Raw genomic sequence first — 26,623 nt, 5'->3', positions numbered from 1 at the left:
TGACTTCAGGGTGGCGGTGCTGCCTGCCAGGGAGAGAAAGTGACACCGGATCTTTGTCCTGTTCCCTGCTGACGCCGCTGGGTCCCTCCGGGGCAGGCTCTCTCCCCCGCTTGGCCGGGAGTCTCCGGCACCCCGTGCCCTCCCTTGCTCTCGCCTCCGCCCGGCCCTTCGCAGACTGGGGGGCCCGAGAAGACAGGAGCGCGGTGCCCACTTCCTCGCAGCCCCGGGCCTGGGGGCAGGGGCAGGGGATCCCTCACCCGCCAAGGGGCAGCGTGTGTGTTTACACGCCCATCGCTGCTGCAGGGCAGGCCGGAGAGAAGGCGGCTGAGAGCCACACGCAGGACTCCGGGCGGCTGGGAAGGCGACAGCTGGTGCCCAGCTCCCCGGGAAGCCGCCTGGCGCCGCGTGCGAGCGCCCCGGGGGCTCGGGCTGCGGCGGGAGGGCTCCGGGCGCCCGCGGGGAGCCGGGGCAAGCGCCGGGAGCTGGCGCCAGACCCGTCCCAACGAGAACCCGGCCCCCCGGCGACAGGAGGGCGGCGAGCCCTTGAACCCGCTCCCACGGGGCTGGGGCGTGACACGGAGCTGCCCGTAACCTTCCCGAAGGCGGCTCCGAGTCCAGCCTCCCAAGCGGTGCGGGGCCCCCGAGGCGGCCAGGGGGCGGGCCGGGCCGGCCCCCGGGGCGTGCCAGGTCCGCCCGGGCTCTGCCCTGGAGCCGGGGAAGCGGGGCCGGGGCGCCCGGCGCTGCGGGCCGTTCGCCGGCGGGCTCGGGGAGGGAGCCGCAGCCGGGCATGTCGGGGTTGGAGGCCGCGCTGCCGGCGGAGAAGGAGGAGGAGAGCGAGGAGGAGAGCGAGGTGCTGGAGGAGAGCCCCTGCGGGCGCTGGCAGAAGCGCCGGGAGCAGGTGGGGCGCGGGGCTGCGGGGCCGGCCGGGGCGCGGGGGCTGCGGGGCGGCCGGGGCGCGGGGCTGAGCCGGGAGCCGGGCTGGGGAGCGCGGGGCGCATCCCGCACCGAGCCGGGCTGGGGAGCGCGGGCGCATCCCGCACCGAGCCGGGCTGGGGAGCGCGGGGCGGCAGCACGCGGGGTTAGGGCTGGCCCGGCTGCTGCCCCCGCTGATGGAGATGGCCGGGGCGCGGCTCCTTCCCGCTGCGCCGGGCCTCCTGCTCTGCCCCTCGGCCGGGGCGCTGCGCGCTCTGCCCAGGGAGACTTGGTGTTGGCTCCTTCTTGCCCTCCCCCAGTCTCATGCATTCATCTAGGCCAAAGGGGCAGGTCTGGGGTCCGGGAGTGGCGGGGGGAGAATAAGCCGCCTGGTGAGGAGGGCTGGCTGTGAAAACGGGAGAGCCAGGAGGATAAGATCAGAAGAGCTGTTGTCCTGGGTCAGACCGTGGTCCATGTGGCCCAGTATCCTGCCTTTGACAGTGGCTGGAACCCAGAGCTTCAGGGTGAGTGAACAGAACAGAGCAATTATGGAGTGGCCCACCCCTGTTTTCCACTCCCAGCTTCTGGCAGTCAGAGATTTAGGGACACCAGAGCATGGGGCTGCATCCCTGTCCATCCTGGCTAATGTCCATTGATGGCCCTAGCCTCCGTTAAGTTAGCCAGTTCTTTTTGGAACCAGTTCTACTTTTGGCGATGACAGCATCCCCTGGGAATGAGATCCACAGGTTAGCTGTGCATTCAGCAGAAAAAATATTTCCTTTTGTTTATATTAAACCTGCTGCTTGTTAATTTCATTGAGTGACTCTTGGCTTTTGTATTTGTGAAGAGGTAAATAACTAGAGCCCTTCATGGGTCTGGAATCTGAATCTGCAACTGATCATGATCTGCAAAAATGGTCCGCGGATATAAAGCAGATATTCGCGGATTTGCAGGCCTCTGTAAATAACCCTTCTCTCACATCATTCACCAGTTTGTAGACTTCTGTCGTATTCCCCTGAGTTGTCTCTCCTCTAAGATGAACAGCCCTAATCTTTTTAGTCTCTCCTCATGTGGAAGCTGTTCCATGACCTTGATCATCTTTGTTGCCCTTCGCTGAACCTTTTCCAGCTCCACTATATCCTTTTTGAGATGGGGTGACCCGACCTGGACACAGTATTCAAGGTGTGGACACACCATGAGTTTATACAGTGGCATTATATTTGTTCTCATTTTTATCCCTTTTTAATAGTTCCTGATATACAGTTAGCCTTTCTGACTGCTTCTGCACACGCAGTGGAAGTTTTCAGAGAACTCTAAACTGTGACACCAAGATCGGTCTTGAGTGGTAACGACTAATTCAGACCCCATCGTTTTATATGTATAGTTGGGATTATGTTTTCCAATGTGCATTACTTTGTATTTATCAACATTGAATTTCATGTGCCATTTTCAAGTATCAGAGTGGTAGCCATGTTAGTCGGGATCTGTAAAAGCGGCAAAGAGTCCTGTGGCACCTTCTAGACTAACAGACATATTGGAGCATAAGCTTTCGTGGGTGAATACCCACTTCATTGGATGCATATAGTGGAAATTTCCAGAGGCAGGTATAAATATGCAAGCAAGAATCAGGCTAGGGATAGCTAGTAGTGGACATGTTGTTCCTTGACTTTAGCAAAGCTTTTGACACGGTCTCCCACAGCATTCTTGTCAGCAAGTTAAGGAAGTATGGGCTGGATGAATGCACTATAAGGTGGGTAGAAAGCTGGCTAGATTGTCGGGCTCAACGGGTAGTGATCAATGGCTCCATGTCTAGTTAGCAGCCGATATCAAGCGGAGTGCCCCAAGGGTCAGTCCTGGGGCTGGTTTTGCTCAATATCTTCATTAATGATCTGGAGAATGGCGTGGATTGCACCCTCAGCAAGTTTGCAGAGGACACTAAACTGGGAGGAGAGGTAGATACGCTGGAGGGTAGGGATAGGATACAGAGGGACCTGGACAAATTAGAAGATTGGGCCAAAAGAAATCTGATGAGGTTCAACAAGGACAAGTGCAGAGTCCTGCACTTAGGACAGAAGAATCCCATGCACCGCGACAGACTAGGGACAGAGTGGCTAGGCAGCAGTTCTGCAGAAAAGGACCTTGGGGTTACACTGGACAAGAAGCTGGATATGAGTCAACAGTGTGCCCTTGTTGCCAAGAAGGCCAATGGCATTTTGGGATGTATAAGTAGGGGCATAGCGAGCAGATCGAGGGACGTGATCGTTCCCCTCTATTCGACACTGGTGAGGCCTCATCTGGAGTACTGTGTCCAGTTTTGGGCCCCACGCTACAAGAAGGATGTGGATAAATTGGAGAGAGTCCAGCAAAGGGCAACAAAAATGATTAGGGGGCTGGGACACATGACTTATGAGGAGAGGCTGAGGGAACTGGGATTGTTTAGTCTGCGGAAGAGGGATTTGATAGCTGCTTTCAATTACCTGAAAGGGGGTTCCAAAGATTATGGATCTAGACTGTTCTCAGTGGTGGAAGATGACAGAATGAGGAGTAATGGTCTCAAGTTGCAGTGGGGGAGGTTTAGGTTGGATATTAGGAAAAACTTTTTCACTAGGAGGGTGGTGAAGCACTGGAGTGGGTTACCTAGGGAGGTGGTGGAATCTCCTTCCTTTGAGGTTTTTAAGTTCAAGCCTGACAAAGCCCTGGCTGGGATGATTTAGTTGGGGACTGGTCCTGCTTTGAGCAGGGGGTTGGACTAGATGACCTCCTGAGGTCCCTTCCAACCCTGAGATTCTATGATTCTATGAATATGTTGGAAAGCACTGGTCCCAGTACAGATTCTTGGGGGACCCAGCTGTTCCCCTCTCTCCATTGTGAAAACTGATAATTTATTCCTACCCATTGTTTCCTATCTTTCAACCAGTTCCTGATCCATGAAAGGACCTTCCCTCTTATCCCATGACAGCTTACTTTGCTTAAGAGCCTTTGGTGAGGGACCTTGTCAAAGACTTTCTGAAAATCCAAGTAGACTGTATCAGCTGAATCCCTCTTATTCACATGCTTGTTGACTCCTTCAAAGAATTCTAGAAGATTGGTGAGGCATGATTTCCCTTTCCAAAAGCCATGTCGACTTTTCCCCTATAAATCATGTTTATCTATGTGTCTGATAATTCATAGAATCATAGAATATCAGGGTTGGAAGGGACCTCAGGAGGTCATCTAGTCCAACGCCCTGCTCAAAGCAGGACCAATCCCCAGTTAAATCATCCCAGCCAGGGCTTTGTCAAGCCTGACCTTAAAAACTTCTAAGGAAGGAGATTCTACCACCTCCCTAGGTAACGCATTCCAGTGTTTCACCACCCTCCTAGTGAAAAAGTTTTTCCTAATATCCAACCTAAACCTCCCCCACTGCAACTTGAGACCATTACTCCTTGTCCTGTCCTCTTCTACCACTGAGAATAGTCTAGAACCATCCTCTCTGGAACCACCTCTCAGGTAGTTGAAAGCAGCTATCAAATCCCCCCTCATTCTTCTCTTCTGCAGACTAAACAATCCCAGTTCCCTCAGCCTCTCCTCATAAGTCATGTGTTCCAGACCCCTAATCATTTTTGTTGCCCTTCGCTGGACTCTCTCCAATTTATCCACGTCCTTCTTGTAGTGTGGGGCCCAAAACTGGTCACAGTACTCCAGATGAGGCCTCACCAATGTTCTGTTCTTTATTATAGTTTCTACCAATTTGCCCAGAATTGACATTAGGCTTACTAGCCTGTAATTGCCAGGATCGTGTCTGGAGCCCTTTTGAAAAATTGGTGTCACAGTAGCTACCTTCCAGTCACTGGTACTGAGGCTGTTTCCAGTGGTAGGTAACAGACCACAGTTAGTAGTCCTGCAATTTCATATCTGAGTTCCTTTGGAACTCTTGGGTGAATCCCATCTGGTCCTAGTCACTTATTACTGTTTAGTTTATCAAGTTGTTTCAAAACCTCTTCTAGTGAGACAGCAATTTGGGACAGTTCTGTCACCGAAAAAGAATGGCTCAGATGTGGGTATCAATGCAAAGAGTTCATGTAGCTGCCCTACAATGGCCTTATCTTCCTTGAGTGCTCCCTTGCCACCTTTCTCGTCAGGGGCCCCACTGCCTCTCTGGCAGGCTTCCTGCTTCTGATGGACTTAAATACAATTTTTTTTACTATTGTTATCTTTAGCAAGTTGCTTTTCAAATTCTTTTTTAGCCTGCCTTATACTTTTACATTTTACTTACCAGAGATTCTGCTCCTTTCTATTTTCGTCATTAGGATTTGACTTCCAAATTTTAAGGGATTCCTGTTTGCCTCTAACAGCCTCCATTACTCCGCCGTTTAGCCGTGGTGGCATTTTTTGGTCCTCTTTTTTTGATTTGGGATGTACGTTTAGTCTGAGCCTTTATGAGATGTTTTTAAGCGGTCTCCAGGCAGTTTGCAGGCATTGTACCTTTGACTGCTCTTGTTAATTACTGTCTAACTAGCATCCTCGTTCTTGAGTTAATTCCTCTTTTTAAAGTTAAATGTTACTGTGGTGAGTTTTTTTGGTATCCCCCCACCAAAAAAGATGCCAGATTTAATTAATTATGGTCACTATTACTGAGCAGTTCAGCTGTAGTTATCTCTTGGCTCAGATCCTGTGCTTCATTTAGGATTAAACCAAGAATTGCCTCTTTTCTTGTGGGCTCCAGGACTTGCTGCTCCAAGAAGCAGCCATGAATGGTATCTAGAAATTGTATGTCTGCCTCGTGCTCTGAGGTGCCATGTACCCAGTCAATAGGAGGGTAGTTGAAATCCCCCATTGTTATTGCATTGGCTGGTTTAGTAGTCACAGAATCATGGAACCATAGGGTCAGAAGGGACTACCAGGATCATCTGTTCTAACCCCCGCCAAGATGCAGGATTAGTCTCTGGAATCTCCCTTATATTTCACAATCACTGTCACGATCCTGGGCAGGTGGTCAGTAGCATATTCTCACTGCTGTACTCTTATTATTCAAGCATGGACTTTCTGTCCATAGAGATTCTGTGGTACAGGATGGGAATATAGGAACGGCCATAGTGGGTCAGACAAATGGTCCACCTAGCTCAGTATCCTGTCTGCCGACAGTGGCCAATGCAGGTGCCCTAGAGGGAGTGAACAGAACAGGGCAATTATCAAGCGAGCCAACCCCTCTATCATATCCCCCTATTAGTTGTCTCTTTTAATTTCTCCTCATATGGAAGCACTGGAATGGGTTTCCTAGGGAGGTGGTGGAATTTCCATCCTTAGAGGATTTTAAGGCCCTGCTTGACAAAGCCCTGGCTGGGATGATTTAGTGGGGGATTGGTCCTGCTTTGAGCAGGGGGTTGGACTAGATGACCTCCTGAGGTCCCTTCCAACCCTGATATTCTATGAAGCTGTTCCATACCCTAATCATTGTTTTTGCCATTATTTGTACCTTTTCCAATTCTAATATATTTTTTTTTGAGATGTGGCAACCAGAACAGCACACAGTATTCAAGGTGTGGGCGTACCATGGATTGATATAGTGGCATTACGATATTTTCTGTCTTATTATCCATTCCTTTCCTAATGGTTCCTAACATTCTCTTAGCTTTTTTTTTTTTGACTGCCATGGCACACTGAGTAGGTGTTTTCAGAGAACTCCCCACAAGGGAGCGTCTGCTTTCATGGCCCCTTACGTAAGGATTTCAGCGTAGTGAAGGAGGCGTGTTTGTGCAGAGGCAAATGGCACTGGAGCCAGGGACAAGGGAAGCGTCCACCTAACAGGGGTGGGGGAAGAGGGCTTGTGTAAAGCCTGTTGTTTTCCACACGAGTTGGATGAAAGGGGGCATAAGGGGTTAATAGAGGGGCCTGAACCCTCTCAGCACCAACACCAAAGGAGTGCGTGTGAGCAGGTGTGCCCAGCGACTGACTCCAACATCGTGCCTGCAAACGGAACGCAAAGTGGCAGCTCCCCCCCTGAAAGTGGTGCCCCCTCCCTTACGCAGGCCCGTAAGCCAGTGCTCACCCCAAAGCAAGGTAGCTGTTCTGCGGGTTCCGTGAGATGCCCTAATAGCACCTGGGGTTTCCTTGACCCTGGCCACCCTCTGATCTCCTCGCCTGGCTTCCAGAGTCCCCTCCCTCAGTACCTGCGGCTGGACCTGTGATCTCTCCTGTCCAGCCCAGCTGGCTCCAGCTCCAATAAGGGGGCTGCAGAGAGCGTTTGCCTTGTGCTCTGCGTAGTCACACCGCAGGACCTTGGCTGGCGTTACCAGTCCCTGAGAGGGGTGTTCATCCCGAGGCCGGGCAGACATGGGCAGTTTATCTCAGACTTTGCTGCTTTTGCTAGTGTGGGTGCTGCTCTCCGAGGGGGGCGGTGGAGCAGGAGGATGCTCTAGCCAGCGTGGCCTTTTAATCAGTGCGTTGGCAAAGCCTGTTTCGGGCAGGTCTGTGTACCGGGGCAGGCAGACTGAGCCTGCTGCTGTCCATCTGTCTGTTAAGGCAGCAGACTCTGCCAGGGTGTGAAACACGGGGTTTGGTACCAAAGCGAGGACAGAATGAATCCAGGTTCATTACCAGCTTCCCAGGGCATGGTCCTAGGGGCACCGTTCCCTGGGCACTGGCCCTACCTCACCTTGGGCACCATAGGAGCCTGCCCTCCCCAGCTGGGCACTGTTGCAAGGACTTTGACCCTCCCCTAGGCACCGTCCTGGAGCCCTGCCCCTCTCCCAGGCACTGAGCCCTGCCCTGGTTCCTCCCCAGTTTCTCTGCTGGCTTTACCTCCCTGCTGTGCGCTGTTCAGACTGCCCCTGGCCTCGGGGCTGGCTGGCAGCTCCTGCGGGAGCCACAGGTGCCCACATAAACCACACCTGGGATTAAAACTATGATTTTCCCTCAGACGAAAACACCTCGCATTCCAGCAAAGCAGGAAAGCGCCCACCATCCTGGGTCTGGCCAGCCCCAGGCTCCCTGCACGGCCCCTCTCAAAGGAGAGGATAAGGACCTGCCTGGTCTATCTCCTCAGCCCCGGGGTCAGGGCAGAAACACAGGCGCCAAGTTTTCAAACTGCTGGGGGGTGCTCGACCCCTGGCTCTGCCCCAAGGCCCCACCCCGCCTCTTCCTGCCCCCTCCCCCGAGGGCACCATGTCCTCCCTTCTCCCCCCTCCCCCCCAGCTTCCTGCATGCCGTGAAACAGCTGATCGCGGCGGGTGGGCAGCACGGGGAGGGACGGGGAGGCACTGATCCGCAGGGCCCGCTGGCGGGTGGGAGGTGCTGGGGGGAGCTGATGAGGAGGGATAGCTCAGTGGTTTGAGCATTGGCCTGCTAAACCCAGGGTTGCGAGTTCAATCCTTGAGGGGGCCATACAGGGATCTGGGCCAAAAACTGGGGCTTGGTCCTGCTTGAGCAGGGGGCACGACTAGATGCCTCCTGAGGTCCCTGCCCACCCTGGTCGTCTCTAGCTCTGTGACTGCCAGTGGGTGCTCCAGACCCACCATTTTTTCCCCATAGGTGCTTCAGCCCCAGAGCACCCATGGAGATGGCGCCTTTGGGCAGAAGCATTCCCGGCAGTGTATCCTTCAGGCTCTGGCAGGGCTCCCCGCAGTCGTCCTACCCCTGTGTGTCAGCCTCACTAATCCCCCAGGTCCCCTCTGGTTTGCCAAATACCATTAGCGCTTAACCTCTTGGGCCAACCTTTGTTGCTGTCCTTCCCAGAGCCACGTCAGGAGGTCCTCACCTCTGGTGCCTGGTGCCCAGGCCTGTGTCCTGTATCCTAGGTGCCATCGCCAGCATGGGTTTCAGCACAGGCTCCCCAGCTGTAGCGTGCCGGGGAAGCTCTCAGCCACCCTAACTCCTGTCGGCAGAGTTCTGAGCTGGGGGGAAGCCAAGAGTCCTGCAGGGCAACAGCAGGAAAAGGGGAGATGGGACCCTGTGGAAGAAGGGGCCTGTGACACTGGGGCATGATCGGGATGTTTGGAGCCTGGCTGACACAGCCAGGGAAAGTTAGAGCATGAGGGACAGGCTCAAAGGGGCTCCATGCCACACAAGACGTGGTCGGCTCTAGGCAGCCAAAGTCTAGGGACATCCCAAGGTGGGATCATCCTTCCCCACCAGGGGATTTGGTAGGGTGGTTAGACAGCAACTGTGAAAAAACGGGACAGGGGATGGGGGGTAATAGGCCCCTATACAAGAAAAAGTCCCAAAAAATAGGACTGTCCCTTTAAAAACGGGACATCTGGTCACCCTAGGATTTGGCCCTTGGCAGGCTCCTCGCTTGGGGCTGGCTCTGTGTGGGAGCTGGGATTCTGACGGTGCTTCACTGGGCCCAGACCCTGTTTAACCACATCTCCCAACACCCATCCCAGAGCTGTCTCCACAATGCCAGATCCCTCGCAGTGCCCCCGGAGCCACCCCAGTTGCCTCAGCTGGGGGCTCCCTGGCCAGTCCTTGTCCCAAAGCCAGGGGCTGCTGTGATGTACTACACTGCTGTCTGCACGGGGAACATTTCCCCTCACACCACCTCCACTTCACGGGTCCCTACCAGCAGGCGAAAGGGAGGAGAGCGGGCAAATCCATGCCCCCTGTGTTTCAGCAGTAAGGGAGAGAGTGAGGCGCAGTCCCCTTCTCCCAGCAGCCACCAGGCAATAGAGAGGTCTCCTGCAGCAGCTGGGGGCACAGGGAGAAAGGAAATAAAGAGGGAATGTCGCAGCCCTCCCACTCTGCACCAAGGGGAAGGATGGAGGCGAGCAGTGGGGTTATGACTGGGAGCTGCCCCAGCCCCACTGGAAGATGGCTCCTCTTTCCCATCAGCCTCTGGATGTTACTTTCCCATCTGGAAATTGAGGGGTTTGGGGGCTCCCCAAAACTGGATAGTGAGGGACTCTGCCCCCCCTGCTCCGGACTGAAAGCCTGGAGCTGAGCTTTAGGGTGGGGGTGTTTCCTCAGAGCCGGACAGATACGCACCCCTCCCTGCCCCAAGAGGGAAGGCCTTCGGGGGTACGTCTGCACCGCAGTTAGACACCCATGGCTGGCCCGTGCCCGCTAGCTCAGGGGAAGGGGCTGCTTCATTGCAGTGTAGCTGTTCAGACTCGGGCTGGAGGCCAGGCTCGAAGACCCTTTGAGGGGGAGTGTTCCAGGCTCGGGCTGCAGCCCAAACCCGCTACACCGCAGTTCAACTGAGCCTGAACCCCGGGAGCCAGAGGCAACGGGGGTCTAACTGCAGTGTAGGCCCACCCTGCTCCCTCTCTCGGACTCTCCTGCTCTCCAGCGTCTCCGTCCCACTGGGGTTCGGGTGCTTGGGATGCGTTGCCGAAGGTTGAATCCCATCCTGTTATTTCCTGGCCTTGGCTCTAACCCTGCTATTTCGGTGGCCTCACTGGATTCGCTGCTCCTCCCAGTTCTGTACTGCCTGTGTGTGAATGTCACCAACAGGCTGTTTACCCCTCTTCTTCCTGATCATTAGTGGAGAGGTTAAATCACAACAGAGCTAACTCCGATCCCTGCTGGTCCCCATTAGACACCTCCCCTCAGCTCAATACCATGCTGGTTTTTTGCCTACAGACAGCCCCCCAACCTGAAGCAAATACTCACCAGCAACCACACAACAGAACCACTAACCCAGGAACCTATCCTTGCAACAAAGCCCGTTGCCAACTGTGCCCACATATCTATTCAGGGGACACCATCGTAGGGCCTAATCACATCAGCCACACTATCAGAGGCTCGTTCACCTGCACATCTACCAATGTGATATATGCCATCATGTGCCAGCAATGCCCCTCTGCCATGTACATTGGTCAAACTGGACAGTTTCTACGTAAAAGAATAAATGGACACAAATCAGACGTCAAGAATTATAACATTCAAAAACCAGTCAGAGAACACTTCAGTCTCTCTGGTCACTCGATTTCTGATCTAAAAGTGACTATTCTTCAACAAAAAAACTTCGAAAACAGACTCCAAAGAGAGACTGTTGAATTGGAATTAATTTGCAAATTGGATGCAGTTAACTTAGGCTTGAATAGAGACTGGGAGTGGTTGAGACATTATACAAAGTAAAACTATTTCCCCTTGTTTATTCCTCCCCCCCTCCTCCCCACACTGTTCCTCAGACGTTCTTGTTAACTCCTGGAAATGTGCTGGAAACGGCCCACCTTGATTATCACTTCAAAAGGTTTTCTCTTCCCCCACCCCACTCTCCTGCTGGTAATAGCTCATCTTAAGTGATAACTCTCCTTACAGTGTGTATGATAAACACCCATTTTTTCATGGTCTGTGTGTATATAAATCTCCTCACTGTATTTTCCACTTTATGCATGCGATGAAGTGAGCTGTAGCTCACGAAAGCTTATGCTCAAATAAATTGGTTAGTCTCTAAGGTGCTACAAGTACTCCTTTTCTTTATGCTGGTTTTTATTACCCTTTATTTGGGACCTTGCACTTGCATGACCGTGCTGTATCCAAGCCAATCTGAATTATTGCTGAGAATGTTTTCATGAGATGCAGGATCAAATGCTTCACTGAAATCAAAATATTTTCCTTCTTGTGTTGTCTCTTCGCCTGCTGACTGTGTAATGTGACCACACAGAGCGGGCCAGCCTGGCTAATATTGCTGCTTGTTTCTGCTTTCTCAACAGCCATTACAGATTTGGTCTGTTGCTTTGCTAGGGGGTGGAGGTAGCCGTACCGTGCGGTAATTACCAAGATCAATCTCAATCTTTTTAAACAGTCCCTAGCTAGCCTGTGGAACTCTATGCCTCAAGGTATAATTGTGACCCAGAGCTGGGCAGGATTCAGAAAAGGATTATTCCATAATTGCCCACTTCAGAGTTTTTTTCATCTTCCTTTGAAGCAGCTGGAACTGTTGGTTGCCGGGGCAGGCGCAGGTTGGGAATTACCTCAGCATACAACCTAGTGTGGCAGTCCCTATATGCTTTCCTTTTTGGAAAATGGGTGCCTCATTTGCTCATTTACACATTGGTAATGTGTAGTGTTGACGGGACTTTACCATGCTGCATGCCTAGGCTGATGAGGCCTCAGAAGTGTCTCCTGAAACAGTTTGAGGTATGTAAGGCTTGAATAGAGCCTTGAATAGAGCTTGAATGTATGTAAGAGAGCAGTATGACTGCTCAGAGCTCCGGTACGAAACTGCAGAAAAACCTGAGTGTCTCTGGATTAAGTTTAGAAGTGTGAGCAACAAGAGTGATGTAGTGGTGGGAGTCTGCTATAGACCACCGGACCAGGGGGATGAGGTGGATGAGGCTTTCTTCCGGCAACTCACGGAAGCTACTAGATCGCACACCCTGGTTCTCATGGGTGACTTTAATTTTCCTGATATCTGCTGGGAGGGCAATACAGCGGTGCATAGACAATCCAGGAAGCTTTTGGAAAACGTAGGAGACAATTTCCTGGTGAAAGTGCTAGAGGAGCCAACTGGGGGGGAGCTTTTCTTGACCTGCTGCTCACAAACCGGGAAGAATTAGTGGGGGAAGCAAAAGTGGATGGGAATTTGGGAGGCAGTGACCATGAGTTGGTTGAGTTCAGGATCCTGACACAGGGAAGAAAGGTAAGCAGCAGGATACGGACGCTGGACTTCAGGAAAGCAGACTTCAACTCCCTCAGGGAACGGATGGGTAGGATCCCCTGGGGGACTAACATGAAGGGGAAAGGAGTCCAGAAGAGCTGGCTGTATTTCAAGGAATCCCTGTTGAGGTTACAGGGACAAACCATCCCGATGTGTCGAAAGAATAGTAAATATGGCAGGCGACCAGCTTGGCTTAACGATGAAATCCTAGTGGATCTTAAACATAAAAAAGAAGCTTACAAGAAGTGGAAGGTTGGACATATGACTAGGGATGAGTATAAAAATATTGCTCGGGCATGTAGGAATGAAATCAGGAGGGCCAAATCGCACCTGGAGCTGCAGCTAGCAAGAGATGTTAAGAGTAACAAGAAGGATTTCTTCAGGTATGTTGGCAACAAGAAGAAAGCCAAGGAAAGTGTGGGCCCCTTACTGAATGAGGGAGGCAACCTAGTGACAGAGGATGTGGAAAAAGCTAATGTACTCAATGCTTTTTTTGCCTCTGTCTTCACTAACAAGGTCAGCTCCCAGACTGCTGCGCTGGGCATCACAGCATGGGGAGTAGATGGCCAGCCCTCTGTGGAGAAAGAGGTGGTTAGGGACTATTTAGAAAAGCTGGACGTGCACAAGTCCATAGGGCCAGACGAGTTGCATCCAAGAGTGCTAAAGGAATTGGCGGCTGTGATTGCAGAGCCATTGGCCATTATTTTTGAAAACTCGTGGCGAACGGGGGAAGTCCCAGATGACTGGAAAAAGGCTAATGTAGTGCCAATCTTTAAAAAAGGGAAGAAGGAGGTTCCTGGGAACTACAGGCCAGTCAGCCTCACCTCAGTCCCCGGAAAAATCATGCAGCAGGTCCTCAAAGAATCGATCCTGAAGCACTTACATGAGAGGAAAGTGATCAGGAACAGTCAGCATGGATTCACCAAGGGAAGGTCATGCCTGACTAATCTAATCGCCTTCTATGATGAGATTACTGGTTCTGTGGATGAAGGGAAATCAGTGGATGTATTGTTTCTTGACTTTAGCAAAGCTTTTGACACGGTCTCCCACAGTATTCTTGTCAGCAAGTTAAAGAAGTATGGGCTGGATGAATGCACTATAAGGTGGGTAGAAAGTTGGCTAGATTGTCGGGCTCAACGGATAGTGATCCATGGCTCCATGTCTAGTTGGGAGCCGGTGTCAAGTTGAGTGCCCCAGGGGTCGGTTTTGTTCAATATCTTCATAAATGATCTGGAGGATGGTGTGGATTGCACTCTCAGCAAATTTGCGGATGATACTAAACTAGGAGGAGTGGTAGATACGCTGGAGGGCAGGGATAGGATACAGAGGGACCTAGACAAATTGGAGGATTGGGCCAAAAGAAATCTGATGCGGTTCAATAAGGATAAGTGCAGGGTCCTGCACTTAGGATGGAAGAACCCAATGCACCGCAACAGACTAGGAACCGAATGGCTAGGCAGCTGTTCTGCGGAAAAGGACCTAGGGGTGACAGTGGACGAGAAGCTGGATATGAGTCAGCAGTGTGCCCTTGTTGCCAAAAAGGCCAATGGCATTTTGGGATGTATAAGTAGGGGCATAGCGAGCAGATCGAGGGACGTGATCGTTCCCCTCTATTCGACATTGGTGAGGCCTCATCTGAAGTACTGTGTCCAGTTTTGGGCCCCATACTACAAGAAGGATGTGGATAAATTGGAGAGAGTCCAGCGAAGGGCAACAAAAATTATTAGGGTCTGGAACACATGACTTCTGAGGAGAGGCTAAGGGAACTGGGATTGTTTAGTCTGCAGAAGAGAAGAATGAGGGGGGATTTGATAGCTACTTTCAACTACCTGAGAGGTGGTTCCAGAGAGGATGGTTCTAGACTATTCTCAGTGGTAGAAGAGGACAGAACAAGGAGTAATGGTCTCAAGTTGCAGTGTGGGAGGTTTAGGTTGTATATTAGGAAAAACTTTTTCACTAGGAGGGTGGTGAAACACTGGAATGCGTTACCTAGGGAGGTGGTAGAATCTCCTTCCTTAGAAGTTTTTAAGGTCAGGCTTGACAAAGCCCTGGCTGGGATGATTTAATTGGGGATTGGTCCTGCTTTGAGCAGGGGTTTGGACTAGATGACCTCATGAGGTCCCTTCCAACCCTGATATTCTATGATTCTATGAGGTCAAGGTTCCGTATGCCATAGCAACAGGCTGCTCAAGGAGGCACCTGGAGGGATTAATTCCATCCTCTCCTGGTTGATGGATTAGCTTTCTCCCCTGGGCTCCAGCGTGGAATGTCTGTGAAACCCCCTTTTCCTCCATGCTACTCCGGAGGGCATGCTGGGCCCTCTAGAGTCCCTCTCCTGGAGGCTGTTTCTAGGATTTGGCAGTGGCTGCCCTATCTCTGCGCTGTGCAGCCTCACAGAGAGGCAGCGAGGTCCTGGGGTTATTGCAGAGCCATTGATAGAAGCTGAGCCCACTGCAGAGGGGTGGAGCAAGTCCTGGCAGCACTGCCAGAGGGGGAGACAGGAGACAGCTGTCAAGGAGCACCACGTCCATGGGCTGAGGCAGGAGCTGGGGGTTATCGCAGGGACCAGGCTGCTTCTGGGCTCATGTGACAGTACAGAGAACTGCCTCTTATCTCGCCTAAGATTGGGGTGGAGTTGCTCTGTAGGCTTATCAGAACCACCATGCTCTCAGGCTTGCCTGGGGGCTTTCCAGCACTCCCCCTCTCCCAGCTCAGCACCTGCTTTGGGGCCACAGTGGGTCTTTGGCCCCCTTCTCCAACCCTGCTCCTCCCTGCCCTGCCTGGGGACACACAGGTTCAGGGTCAAACTCTCCCAAACTTTTGATCTACCTTCTCACTCCTCTTTCACACTTCCTCGCTTTCCCTCAAAGCTGTTCAAGGTATCTCCAGGGCCCGTTAATACCCTGTACTCCTGTTGTCTCCCCCAACATCTTCCAGAGGCTGACCCTGCAGGAGCCAGGTTACTGACGGACCCTTTCCCCCACGGTCATGTGCCTTCGCGTCTTGCCTTTCCCAGGCTGTAATGCTTCTATGCTGATGTTATGCCGGGCTCCTTTCTTGGTGTACTGAAAATGGTGTTAAAATTGTAGGCCGTCACTTTAAATTTTAGTGGCTTTTCCTGGTCCTGCTTGCAGGCTAGGGGGCTCAGATCAGAGGTGGTGAAGAAGGCTTTGGGATCATTCCCTGGCCCCATCTTCGTCAGTTTCACTAGCACAGATAGGAGTGTGGGTCCCTGGCTTATGGTCCTGGCCTCTAGGTCTCTGGTTGCCTGGACGGCTCACAGCTGCACTCAGCTGAAGCTGCTGCAGAATAGCCCAGGGTTGCAACAGTGAGAGCCACAGGGGTTCGGCTGGGAGCACTACGGGGAATGGGCAGGATGCTCTGTCTAGGGAAAGGCAGCAGGGGTGCTCTACAACATCAGCACCTCCTCTGACTCATTCGGGGTGCCATGTTCATTCATACATTTGAACCTGGGATGAATAAACACAGAGCAAGCGACTCCCAGAAAATGGGGACGATGCCGGGAAGTAACAAAGGGAGATGGACGGAGGTGGTGAGGAGCGGTTCAAGAGGAGCCATGCGGACTCGTACCAGGCAGCTCCCGCTCCCAGTATCGCCCTCCCTTCCCGCACCCCCCGCACACCGTCCCGGCCAGCAGAGCTTGAGCAGCTTTGGGGATCCTAACGGGCTGTTTGCAACCAGGGCTCACAAAGTAAATATGGGCCTGGCTCTGCCTGCATCCTAACAGGCAGCACTCCCTCAGCGACGGGGCCCGTCACACCGGGGCTGGCTCTGCCCTCATCTCCGCCAGCTGCCCTCCCTCAGCGACAGGGCCCGTCACACCGGGGCTGGCTCTGCCCTCATCCCCGCCAGCCGCCCTCCCTCAGCGACGGGGCCCGTCACACCGGGGCTGGCTCTGCCCTCATCTCCGCCAGCTGCCCTCCCTTAGCGACAGGGCCCGTCACACCGGGGCTGGCTCTGCCCTCATCTCCGCCAGCTGCCCTCCCTTAGCGACAGGGCCCGTCACACCGGGGCTGGCTCTGCCCTCATCTCCGCCAGCTGCCCTCCCTCAGCGACAGGGCCCGTCACACCGGGGCTGGCTCTGCCCTCATCCCCGCCAGCTGCCCTCCCTGAGCGACAGGGCCCGTCACACCGGGGCTGGCTCTGCCCTCATCCCCGCCAGCTGCCCTCCCTCAGCGACAGGGCCCGTCACACCGGGGCTGGCTCTGCCCTCATCCCCGCCAGCCGCCCTCCCTCAGCGACGGGGCCCGTCACACCGGGGCTGGCTCTGCCCTCATCTCCGCCAGCTGCCCTCCCTCAGCGACAGGGCCCGTCACACCGGGGCTGGCTCTGCCCTCATCCCCGCCAGCTGCCCTCCCTGAGCGACAGGGCCCGTCACACCGGGGCTGGCTCTGCCCTCATCCCCGCCAGCTGCCCTCCCTCAGCGACAGGGCCCGTCACACCGGGGCTGGCTCTGCCCTCATCCCCGCCAGCCGCCCTCCCTCAGCGACGGGGCCCGTCACACCGGGGCTGGCTCTGCCCTCATCCCCGCCAGCTGCCCTCCCTCAGCGACGGGGCCCGTCACACCGGGGCTGGCTCTGCCCTCATCCCCGCCAGCCGCCCTCCCTCAGCGACGGGGCCCGTCACACCGGGGCTGGCTCTGCCCTCATCCCCGCCAGCCGCCCTCCCTGAGCGACGGGGCCCGTCACACCGGGGCTGGCTCTGCCCTCATCCCCGCCAGCCGCCCTCCCTGAGCGACGGGGCCCGTCACACCGGGGCTGGCTCTGCCCTCATCCCCGCCAGCCGCCCTCCCTCAGCGACGGGGCCCGTCACACCGGGGCTGGCTCTGCCCTCATCCCCGCCAGCCGCCCTCCCTCAGCGACAGGGCCCGTCACACCGGGGCTGGCTCTGCCCTCATCCCCGCCAGCTGCCCTCCCTGAGCGACAGGGCCCGTCACACCGGGGCTGGCTCTGCCCTCATCCCCGCCAGCTGCCCTCCCTCAGCGACGGGGCCCGTCACACCGGGGCTGGCTCTGCCCTCATCCCCGCCAGCCGCCCTCCCTCAGCGACGGGGCCCGTCACACCGGGGCTGGCTCTGCCCTCATCCCCGCCAGCTGCCCTCGCTTAGCGACAGGGCCCGTCACACCGGGGCTGGCTCTGCCCTCATCTCCGCCAGCTGCCCTCCCTCAGCGACAGGGCCCGTCACACCGGGGCTGGCTCTGCCCTCATCCCCGCCAGCCGCCCTCCCTCAGCGACAGGGCCCGTCACACCGGGGCTGGCTCTGCCCTCATCCCCGCCAGCCGCCCTCCCTCAGCGACGGGGCCCGTCACACCGGGGCTGGCTCTGCCCTCATCCCCGCCAGCTGCCCTCCCTTAGCGACAGGGCCCGTCACACCGGGGCTGGCTCTGCCCTCATCCCCGCCAGCCGCCCTCCCTCAGCGACAGGGCCCGTCACACCGGGGCTGGCTCTGCCCTCATCCCCGCCAGCTGCCCTCCCTGAGCGACGGGGCCTGTCACACCGGGGCTGGCTCTGCCCTCATCCCCGCCAGCCGCCCTCCCTCAGCGACGGGGCCCGTCACACCGGGGTTGACTCTGCCCTCATCCCCGCCAGCCGCCCTCCCTGAGCGACGGGGCCCGTCACACCGGGGCTGGCTCTGCCCTCATCCCCGCCAGCCGCCCTCCCTCAGCGACAGGGCCCGTCACACCGGGGCTGGCTCTGCCCTCATCCCCGCCAGCTGCCCTCCCTCAGCGACAGGGCCCGTCACACCGGGGCTGGCTCTGCCCTCATCCCCGCCAGCCGCCCTCCCTCAGCGACAGGGCCCGTCACACCGGGGCTGGCTCTGCCCTCATCCCCGCCAGCCGCCCTCCCTCAGCGACGGGGCCCGTCACACCGGGGCTGGCTCTGCCCTCATCCCCGCCAGCCGCCCTCCCTCAGCGACGGGGCCCGTCACACCGGGGCTGGCTCTGCCCTCATCCCCGCCAGCCGCCCTCCCTCAGCGACGGGGCCCGTCACACCGGGGCTGGCTCTGCCCTCATCCCCGCCAGCTGCCCTCCCTGAGCGACGGGGCCTGTCACACCGGGGCTGGCTCTGCCCTCATCCCCGCCAGCCGCCCTCCCTCAGCGACGGGGCCCGTCGCACCGGGGCTGGCTCTGCCCTCATCCCCGCCAGCTGCCCTCCCTGAGCGACGGGGCCTGTCACACCGGGGCTGGCTCTGCCCTCATCCCCGCCAGCCGCCCTCCCTGAGCGACAGGGCCCGTCACACCGGGGCTGGCTCTGCCCTCATCCCCGCCAGCTGCCCTCCCTCAGCGACGGGGCCCGTCACACCGGGGTTGACTCTGCCCTCATCCCCGCCAGCTGCCTTCCCTGAGCGATGGGGCCCGTCACACCGGGGCTGGCTCTGCCCTCATCCCCGCCAGCCGCCCTCCCTGAGCGACGGGGCCCGTCACACCGGGGCTGGCTCTGCCCTCATCCCCGCCAGCCGCCCTCCCTCAGCGACGGGGCCCGTCACACCAGGGCTGGCTCTGCCCTCATCCCCGCCAGCCGCCCTCCCTGAGCGACGGGGCCCGTCACACCAGGGCTGGCTCTGCCCTCATCCCCGCCAGCCGCCCTCCCTGAGCGACGGGGCCCGTCACACCGGGGCTGGCTCTGCCCTCATCCCCGCCAGCCGCCCTCCCTGAGCGACGGGGCCCGTCACACCGGAGCTGGCTCTGCCCTCATCCCCGCCAGCCGCCCTCCCTCAGCGACGGGGCCCGTCACACCAGGGCTGGCTCTGCCCTCATCCCCGCCAGCCGCCCTCCCTGAGCGACGGGGCCCGTCACACCGGGGCTGGCTCTGCCCTCATCCCCGCCAGCCGCCCTCCCTCAGCGACGGGGCCCGTCACACCGGGGTTGACTTTGCCCTCATCCCCGCCAGCTGCCTTCCCTGAGCGATGGGGCCCGTCACACCGGGGCTGGCTCTGCCCTCATCCCCGCCAGCCGCCCTCCCTGAGCGACAGGGCCCATCACACCGGGGCTGGCTCTGCCCTCATCCCCGCCAGCCGCCCTCCCTGAGCGACGGGGCCCGTCACACTGGAGCTGGCTCTGCCCTCATCCCCGCCAGCCGCCCTCCCTAATAGGGAGGCCATTTGTCTGGTTATAAACTGGACAGCCTGCCTTTTGGTAGGTTTCTCCCTTGTCTGGTCCTGAGACAGAACCAGACATGGTGTTATGTAGTGTTGGATGGAGTGTGAGATCACGCTGGTGGGGATAGAGTGGCGTGATCTCCGACATGGTGCCCTTCGTGCACCTCGCCCGCATGCTGTATGTGAGGTCACACTGAGAGGGGCAGAGTCACGCCAATTCCAGAAGTACCAGAACCAGCATTCCGGGAACATATGAGTGGCCACCCTACTCCCTGGATGACGACTGCACGTGTCCTGGGCGGGGGGGGGGGGGGTGGGATGTTAGAGTAATCCAACAGAAAAAGGAAAAATACCTCCAGGGCCTGGACTCTGCCGTCTCATGCAGAGTAAAGGCCGTGGGGGTGGATGAAGTCTGGGGTCCTCATCACTTTTGTGTCCAAACTACCAAGGCAGGGCAGGTCTACACAATGGCAGGGATTGAGGCTGTGAGATTTAGCGGGTCTAGGGCAGATCGCTCTCCAGTCGACCCCTGTACTCTACCCCCAATGAGAAGAGTAAGGTAAGACGACTCTCCCGTCGCCCCCCGCAGTAACTTGACCTAAGGTACGTCGACTCTAGCTATGTTATTCATGTAGCTGGAGCTGCGTAGCGTAGGTCGACTTACGCGGTAGCGTAGACATAGCCTGAGTCCAGTGTTCCAAAAAGAAAAGTAAAGAAAAGCAGGTCCCTTCGTTTCCTCAGAGAGCTTGGCTGGCTGGTGTTCTCAAGCCGCTTCCCCAGGAGGCAGCCCCTGGTCCCTGGGGCCAGGGAGCTCCAAATTAGCTGTTTGCTGCTGAAGGCCTCCCAGCTTGAGCTGAGATCTCCCTTCTGAGGGCCTGCCCTTCTCCAGCACTGACAAGCCTTGCAGTTGCAGTGGGTCAGGGCTGGCTGAGCCCCCAGGAGCTCTTAAACCCCTTTTTGACTCGAGGGAGTTGCTCAGCTCTAGAGGCTCACAACTGAATGCAAGTTCCCAGCCAGGATCTTTCCAGAGCTGTAAACAAGGGGACTCTCCCGCCACCTCCTGCTCTGGAATGTGAAGCCTATTAATCTGGCTGCATCTCTAATTCCAGATAAAAATGCGTATTAGCAGAACAGTGAACTTGCAAAGTGAGGCCCTGAAATGTTGGGAAATGAGATTAAAAAGGTGACCATTGTAACCTTCTCTCTGCGCCATGACGCAGTATTTAAATTACAGACCGATTTTTTTCCCAATTCATGGTCACAGACTGAGTGTTTCTGGAAGCAGGGCACAGGGCGGGCTGTGCTCCTAGAAGGAGACAGCTGTTCAATATTTTGTTTTATCCTTACTCTGTGTGTAGCTCCCCTGGCTGATTCCACTCTACTCAGCACTGGTGAGGCCTCAGCTGCAGTACTGTGTCCGTTCTGGGCACTCACTTCTTTCCCAAAGTGTGACAAATTGGAGAAGTCCAAAGGAGAGCAACAAAAATGACCAAAGGTCTAGAAAACATGACCTATGATGCCATTAATGAGGCTGCTATATAAGAGCAGCTCTAGCCTCCATCCCTGTGGGCACCCCTTGACACCTCCCACAGAGCCAGTATTGCTATGTACCCGGGCCCCTTGTTTACAGCCTTGTATCCAGTTCTCCGTCCGATGGCATTGCTTGTCTCCAGGCCATTTAGAATTAATTTTCCAGTTAAGATATTGTGAGTCGCTTTACTGAACCCCAGGTCCAGCTCCCTCAGCCAAGCTTTGTCACGATATTCCCCAGAGCTAAAGCTGAAGCCTGTGGGAGCTGGAAATGCTCCGTGCTGCTGACAATAACAAATCCCTGGCTCTGCCAATGTTCACTCGGATCATTGAGGTGAGCCCCAGAGTGACAGGCCCCGTCACTGAGGGAGGGTGGCTGACTGGCTGGGACATGGGCAGCAACAGCCCCACAGTGACAGGCCCTGTTGCTGAGGGAGGGCTGCTGGCTGGGACGAGGGCAGATCCAGCCCCGGTGCGATGGGTCCCGTCGCCGAAGGAGGGCGGCTGGCTGGGACGAGGGCAGAGCCAGCCCCACAGTGACAGACCCTGTTGCAGAGGGAGAGTGGCTGGCTGGGATGAGGGCACAGCCAGCCCTGGTGTGACAGGCCCCATAGAATCATAGAATATCAGGGTTGGAAGGGACCTCAGGAGGTCATCTAGTCCAACCCCCTGCTCAAAGCAGGACCAATCCCCAATTAAATCATCCCAGCCAGGGCTTTGTCAAGCCTGACCTTAAAAACTTCTAAGGAAGGAGATTCCACCACCTCCCTAGGTAACGCATTCCAGTGTTTCACCACCCTTCTAGTGAAAAAGTTTTTCCTAATATCCAACCTAAACCTCCCCCACTGCAACTTGAGACCATTACTCCTCGTTCTGTCATGTGCTACCACTGAGAACAGTCTAGATCCATCCTCTTTGGAACCCCCTTTCAGGTAGTTGAAAGCAGCTATCAAATCCCCCCTCATTCTTCTCTTCCGTAGACTAAACATCCCCAGTTCCCTCAGCCTCTCCTCATAACTCATGTGTTCCAGTCCCCTAATCATTTTTGTTGCCCTCCACTGGACTCTTTCCAATCCTTCCACATCCTCCACATCACTGAGGGAGGGCAGAAGGCTGGTGTAACCCTTCTGCCAGGTGGAGCCGGCAGCAACCAGGACCGGGTTCAATAACTAGGGGTTCCTTTCCATCGATAAAACACAGAACCGGCTCAAGCCCCCACCCAGGAACCTGGAAAAATTACACACCACCCCTGCATGCCTCTGAGAGGCGATACTTCCTCACTTGCAAGCGCAGAGTCTGAGCGTACAAAAGAAACATTTATGAAAGGAGAGAAGTCACCCGACATTAAGCAGGACTCAAACATAAACTGTGAGCAGGACGCCCACCGCAGAGTGCATGAGGCAGAGTCTTCTTCTGCCTCATGTTCTTGAGTTCCTTTACCGTGCCCCTCTCTGCTCTCTCACCATACCCCACTCGCAGTGTTTGTCTTTGGTCAGTGAGGACCAGGGTTCAGAGGTGCATCTGTGTGAGTTAACCTCCCACCCAGGGAAGAAGACACCTGGCTTGCTACACCATCTGAGCACTTGCTCTGGTTCGGTGCCCCGCCAGCCGCTGCTCCTCGCCGCCCGGCCGCCCCGCCAGCCGCTGCTCCTTGCCGCCCGGCCGCCCGGCCAGCCGTTGCTCCTCGCTGCCCGGCCGCCTGGCCAGCCGTTGCTCCTCGCCGCCTGGCTACCGCTGCTCCTTGCTACCTGGCTGCCCTGTCAGCTGCTGCTCACCACTTTTGCTGGCTGCTCCTGCTGGCCACCCATCAGTCACCTTCTGCTGCCACCGCTGTAGATCAGTCTCTCAGTGATTTCTTAGCTCTCAGCAGGCTAGGTAGAAACCCTGCCCCACCACAAGTGTTTTCAGCTGTTATTAAACACTTAACATAACAAAAGGCTCCTAACAAAGCCTATTTAGCTCCATCTTTGAACAGTACAGAGGAACCAGACTGGGGACCCCTAGGGAGAGGCCACACTACCTAGCTGAGATACCTGTCCCCTCCCCTTTTACTTTCTCAGGGCTCTGGCATTTGAGCCCCAGGCCTAACAAGGTCCTTCCAGCTGAGGGTGACCCCCTCATTTGGGCCAGGTTTAGCACAGTTCTGCTCCCCTTTATTCATACAATAAAGACAACAACATTGATAACAGCATGTCACTACCCCTGCATTCAGTACTAAAGTGATCTGTGACCCAACACCCAACACTGCTCTATCTGTTGGATATCTAAGCAGAGTAGGTGTGTTCATGTAAATACCGTTTGCTCCTGAAGTCTCTCCCCCTCCCAGCTAGCTGTCAGGGGAGGACGCCTTCAGACCCTGCTTACACTGGGACGAGGGCAGAGCCAGCTCTGGTGTGACAGGCCCCGTCACCGAGGGAGGGCTGTCTGCTAGGATGCAGGCAGAGCCAGGCCCACATTTACTTTCTGAGCCCAAGTTGTGAACAGCCTCTGTTAGGATCCCCAAAGCTGCTCAGGCTGCACTGGCTGGAAAGGGGTGTGTGGGGGGGGGATACTGGGAGATTCCTGCCCCCGCAGATGGGAGCTGCCTGGTACGAGTCCGCATGGCTCCTCTTGAACCGCTCCTCACCACCTCCGTCCATCTCCCTTTGTTACTTCCCGGCATCGTCCCCATTTGCTGGGAGTCGCTTGCTCTGTGTTTATTCATCCCAGGTTCAGACGTATGAATGAACGTGGCACCTCGAATGAGTCAGGGGAGGTGCTGATGATGTAGAGCACCCGTGCCGCCTTTCCCTAGACAGAGCATCCTGCCCATTCCCCCTAGTGCTCCCAGCCGAACCCCTGTGGCTCCCCTGGGAGCTGACCCTCTGCGATCACCCAGAGCACCCAGCGGAGAGCAGGGGTTGAGCCTCCAAGGGAGCTCTGGCTGCTGTTGGAGGACGTGAGATTAGATCAAGTCAGCTCAGGCCCAGAGGGCAGTGTCTGTCCATGCATCCTCCACCCTTCCCCTGCCAGGTTTTGGAGCCTCCATGCTGTGCTCTCCAGTGGCCTTCTGCCCGCTGTCTGTGGGCTGAGGAGGAAGCTGACGCTGGGACCAGGCTGACTGGCAGCATTCCTGGGTTTCTGTGCTGGTCTTTGTGTAAAGCACATGGAGCCTGTGAGACCCCAGGGGATAACAGAGGCGCTTTGTCTGCCTGTAGTGGGAGCTGGGCAGTGGGCTGCCTGCCCAGCTCCATGGTTCCTCCTTAATGAGTTCCTAGGACTGCTGTGTCATTCCTCCCTTCTGCGCCTGCATCTCCCTCTGCAGGGGGCAAGCTGGCCAGAGGCTGCACCCGGGCTGTGGCTGTAACCCCCGGCCTGTAGCTGTAGTCCCTCTGCACAGTGGCGGTAGCCCCTCCCGCCCCCCCTGGCTGTGTCTGTAGCCCTCAGGCTGTGTCTGTAGCCCCCTCGGGCTGTGGCTGTAGCCCTCAGGCTGTGTCTGCAGCCCCCGGGCTGTGACTGTAGCCCCTGGGCTGTGGCAGTAGCCCCTGGGCTGTGGCTGTAGCCCCTGGGCTGTGGCTGCAGCCCCCGGGCTGTGGCTGTAGCCCCTGGGCTGTGGCTGTAGCCCCCCCGGGCTGTGGCTGTAGCCCCTGGGCTGTGTCTGCAGCCCCCGGCCTGTGGCTGTAGCCCCCTGGGCTGTGGCTGTGGCCCCCTCGAGCTGTGGCTGTAGCCCCTGGGCTGTGGCTGTAGCCCCCGGCCTGTGGCAGTAGCCCCTGGGCTGTGGCTGTAGCCCTCAGGCTGTGTCTGCAGCCCCCGGGCTGTGGCTGTAGCCCCTGGGCTGTGGCAGTAGCCCCCGGCCTGTGGCAGTAGCCCCCGGCCTGTGGCTGTAGCCCCCTCGGGCTGTGGCTGTAGCCCCCGGCCTGTGGCTATAGCCCCCTCGGGCTGTGGCTATAGCCCCCTCGGGCTGTGGCTGTAGCCCCTGGGCTGTGGCTGTAGCCCCTGGGCTGTGGCCCCTGGGCTGTGGCTGTAGCCCCCGGGCTGTGTCTGCGGCCCCCTCGGGCTGTGTCTGCAGCCCCCTCGGGCTGTGGCTGTAGCCCCCTGGGCTGTGGCTGTGGCCCCTGGGCTGTGGCTGTAGCCCCCGGGCTGTGTCTGTGGCCCCCTCGGGCTGTGTCTGTGGCCCCCTCGGGCTGTGTCTGCAGCCCCCGGCCTGTGGCTGTAGCCCCCTCGGGCTGTGGCTGTAGCCCCTGGGCTGTGTCTGTAGCCCCCGGCCTGTGGCTGTAGCCCCTGGGCTGTGGCTGTGGCCCCCGGGCTGTGTCTGCAGCCCCCGGGCTGTGGCTGTAGCCCCCTGGGCTGTGGCTGTAGCCCCCTCGAGCTGTGGCTGTAGCCCCCGGCCTGTGGCTGTAGCCCCCGGCCTGTGGCTGTGGCCCCCTCGGGCTGTGGCTGTAGCCCCTGGGCTGTGGCAGTAGCCCCTGGGCTGTGGCTGTAGCCCCCTCGAGCTGTGGCTGTAGCCCCTGGGCTGTGACTGTAGCCCCCGGCCTGTGGCTGTAGCCCCCGGCCTGTGGCTGTGGCCCCCTCGGGCTGTGGCTGTAGCCCCTGGGCTGTGGCAGTAGCCCCTGGGCTGTGGCTGTAGCCCCGGCCTGTGGCTGTGGCCCCCTCGGGCTGTGGCTGTAGCCCCCTCGGGCTGTGGCTGTAGCCCCTGGGCTGTGGCAGTAGCCCCCCCGGGCTGTGGCCACAGAGGCCTAGTGCCACGGACACTGCGTTCCAGCCACCGGAGGCAGCCGAACAATTCCGTTTTACAGCTGGGAGCCGGAGCAGCTGCACCACGGCGCTCCATGTGCGGGAAAGGGAGCGGGAGGCAGGCTGGGGATGCACAAGCTTCCTGTCCTGCCGGGCTTGGCCGGCTGCATCCTTCCCCTGGCCTGCACATGACCTGCGAGCTGCCCCATCCCCTCTGCCCGGCTCGCTCTGTGTGCCGGCGAGACACTGGGGGCCTGAAGGCCTGGCTGGAATAGGCCCGAGCCAGGGCCTCTTGCTGTCTCATCCCCCGTGTGTGTGCCTTGCAGGTGAACCAGGGGAACATGCCAGGGATCCAGAGCACCTTCCTGGCCATGGACACGGAGGAGGGCGTAGAGGTGGTGTGGAATGAGCTGCACTTCACAGACAAGAAGGCCTTCAAGGCCCACGAGGTGAGTGGCTCCTTCCTGCTCCCGTGCCCTGTGGGGACACAGCTGGCTGGAAAAGCCCCTTCCTCCACTCACCAGTTCCCTGAAAACCCAGACCTGCAGCTCCCCGCTGGCTACAGCTCAGGTTCCTTCTGCCTCTACATTCTCCTTGAAATGTTGCTCATCTCCTCCCCTAAAAGACAGTCCCTCCATAACATCAGCGATCACTCCCCCATGCCTCCTGCATGCTCAGAGACAGCTCTCCTGTCGCTCCTTCCCTTGTCTCTGAGACAGTGCCCTGTACCTCCTCCCCTTATCCTCCGCAGACAGCCCCACAGTACCC

At 57.1% G+C, this 26,623-nt stretch overlaps 1 protein-coding gene across 24 annotated transcripts in view; it reads left to right on the top strand.

The window, feature by feature from the left end:
* Positions 1 to 353: 353 nt before the first annotated feature.
* Positions 354 to 26,623, top strand: part of NRBP2 (nuclear receptor binding protein 2) — a 65,360-nt gene continuing 39,090 nt past the window's right edge. For 7 of the 24 annotated variants that reach the window (XR_005224199.2, XR_005224201.2, XR_005224204.2 and 4 more), the window contains exons 1-2: positions 361 to 898; positions 26,182 to 26,304. Coding sequence is in view for 13 of the 24 variants with exons in the window: in XM_037891739.2 (XP_037747667.1) it covers positions 788 to 898; positions 26,182 to 26,304 (234 nt within the window). In the remaining 11 variants the exon portion in view is untranslated. Of the gene's footprint in view, positions 899 to 1,370; positions 1,437 to 26,181; positions 26,305 to 26,623 lie in introns of those variants that run through there. The other 17 variants (XR_005224202.2, XR_005224203.2, XR_005224208.2 and 14 more) reach the window with 10 other exon arrangements.

This window comes from Chelonia mydas, chromosome 2 (assembly GCF_015237465.2).
Source record: "Chelonia mydas isolate rCheMyd1 chromosome 2, rCheMyd1.pri.v2, whole genome shotgun sequence".
Classification (NCBI taxonomy): domain Eukaryota; kingdom Metazoa; phylum Chordata; order Testudines; family Cheloniidae; genus Chelonia; species Chelonia mydas.
Note: the sequence above shows the minus strand (reverse complement) of the source record. Positions and strands in the feature narration are given on the sequence as shown.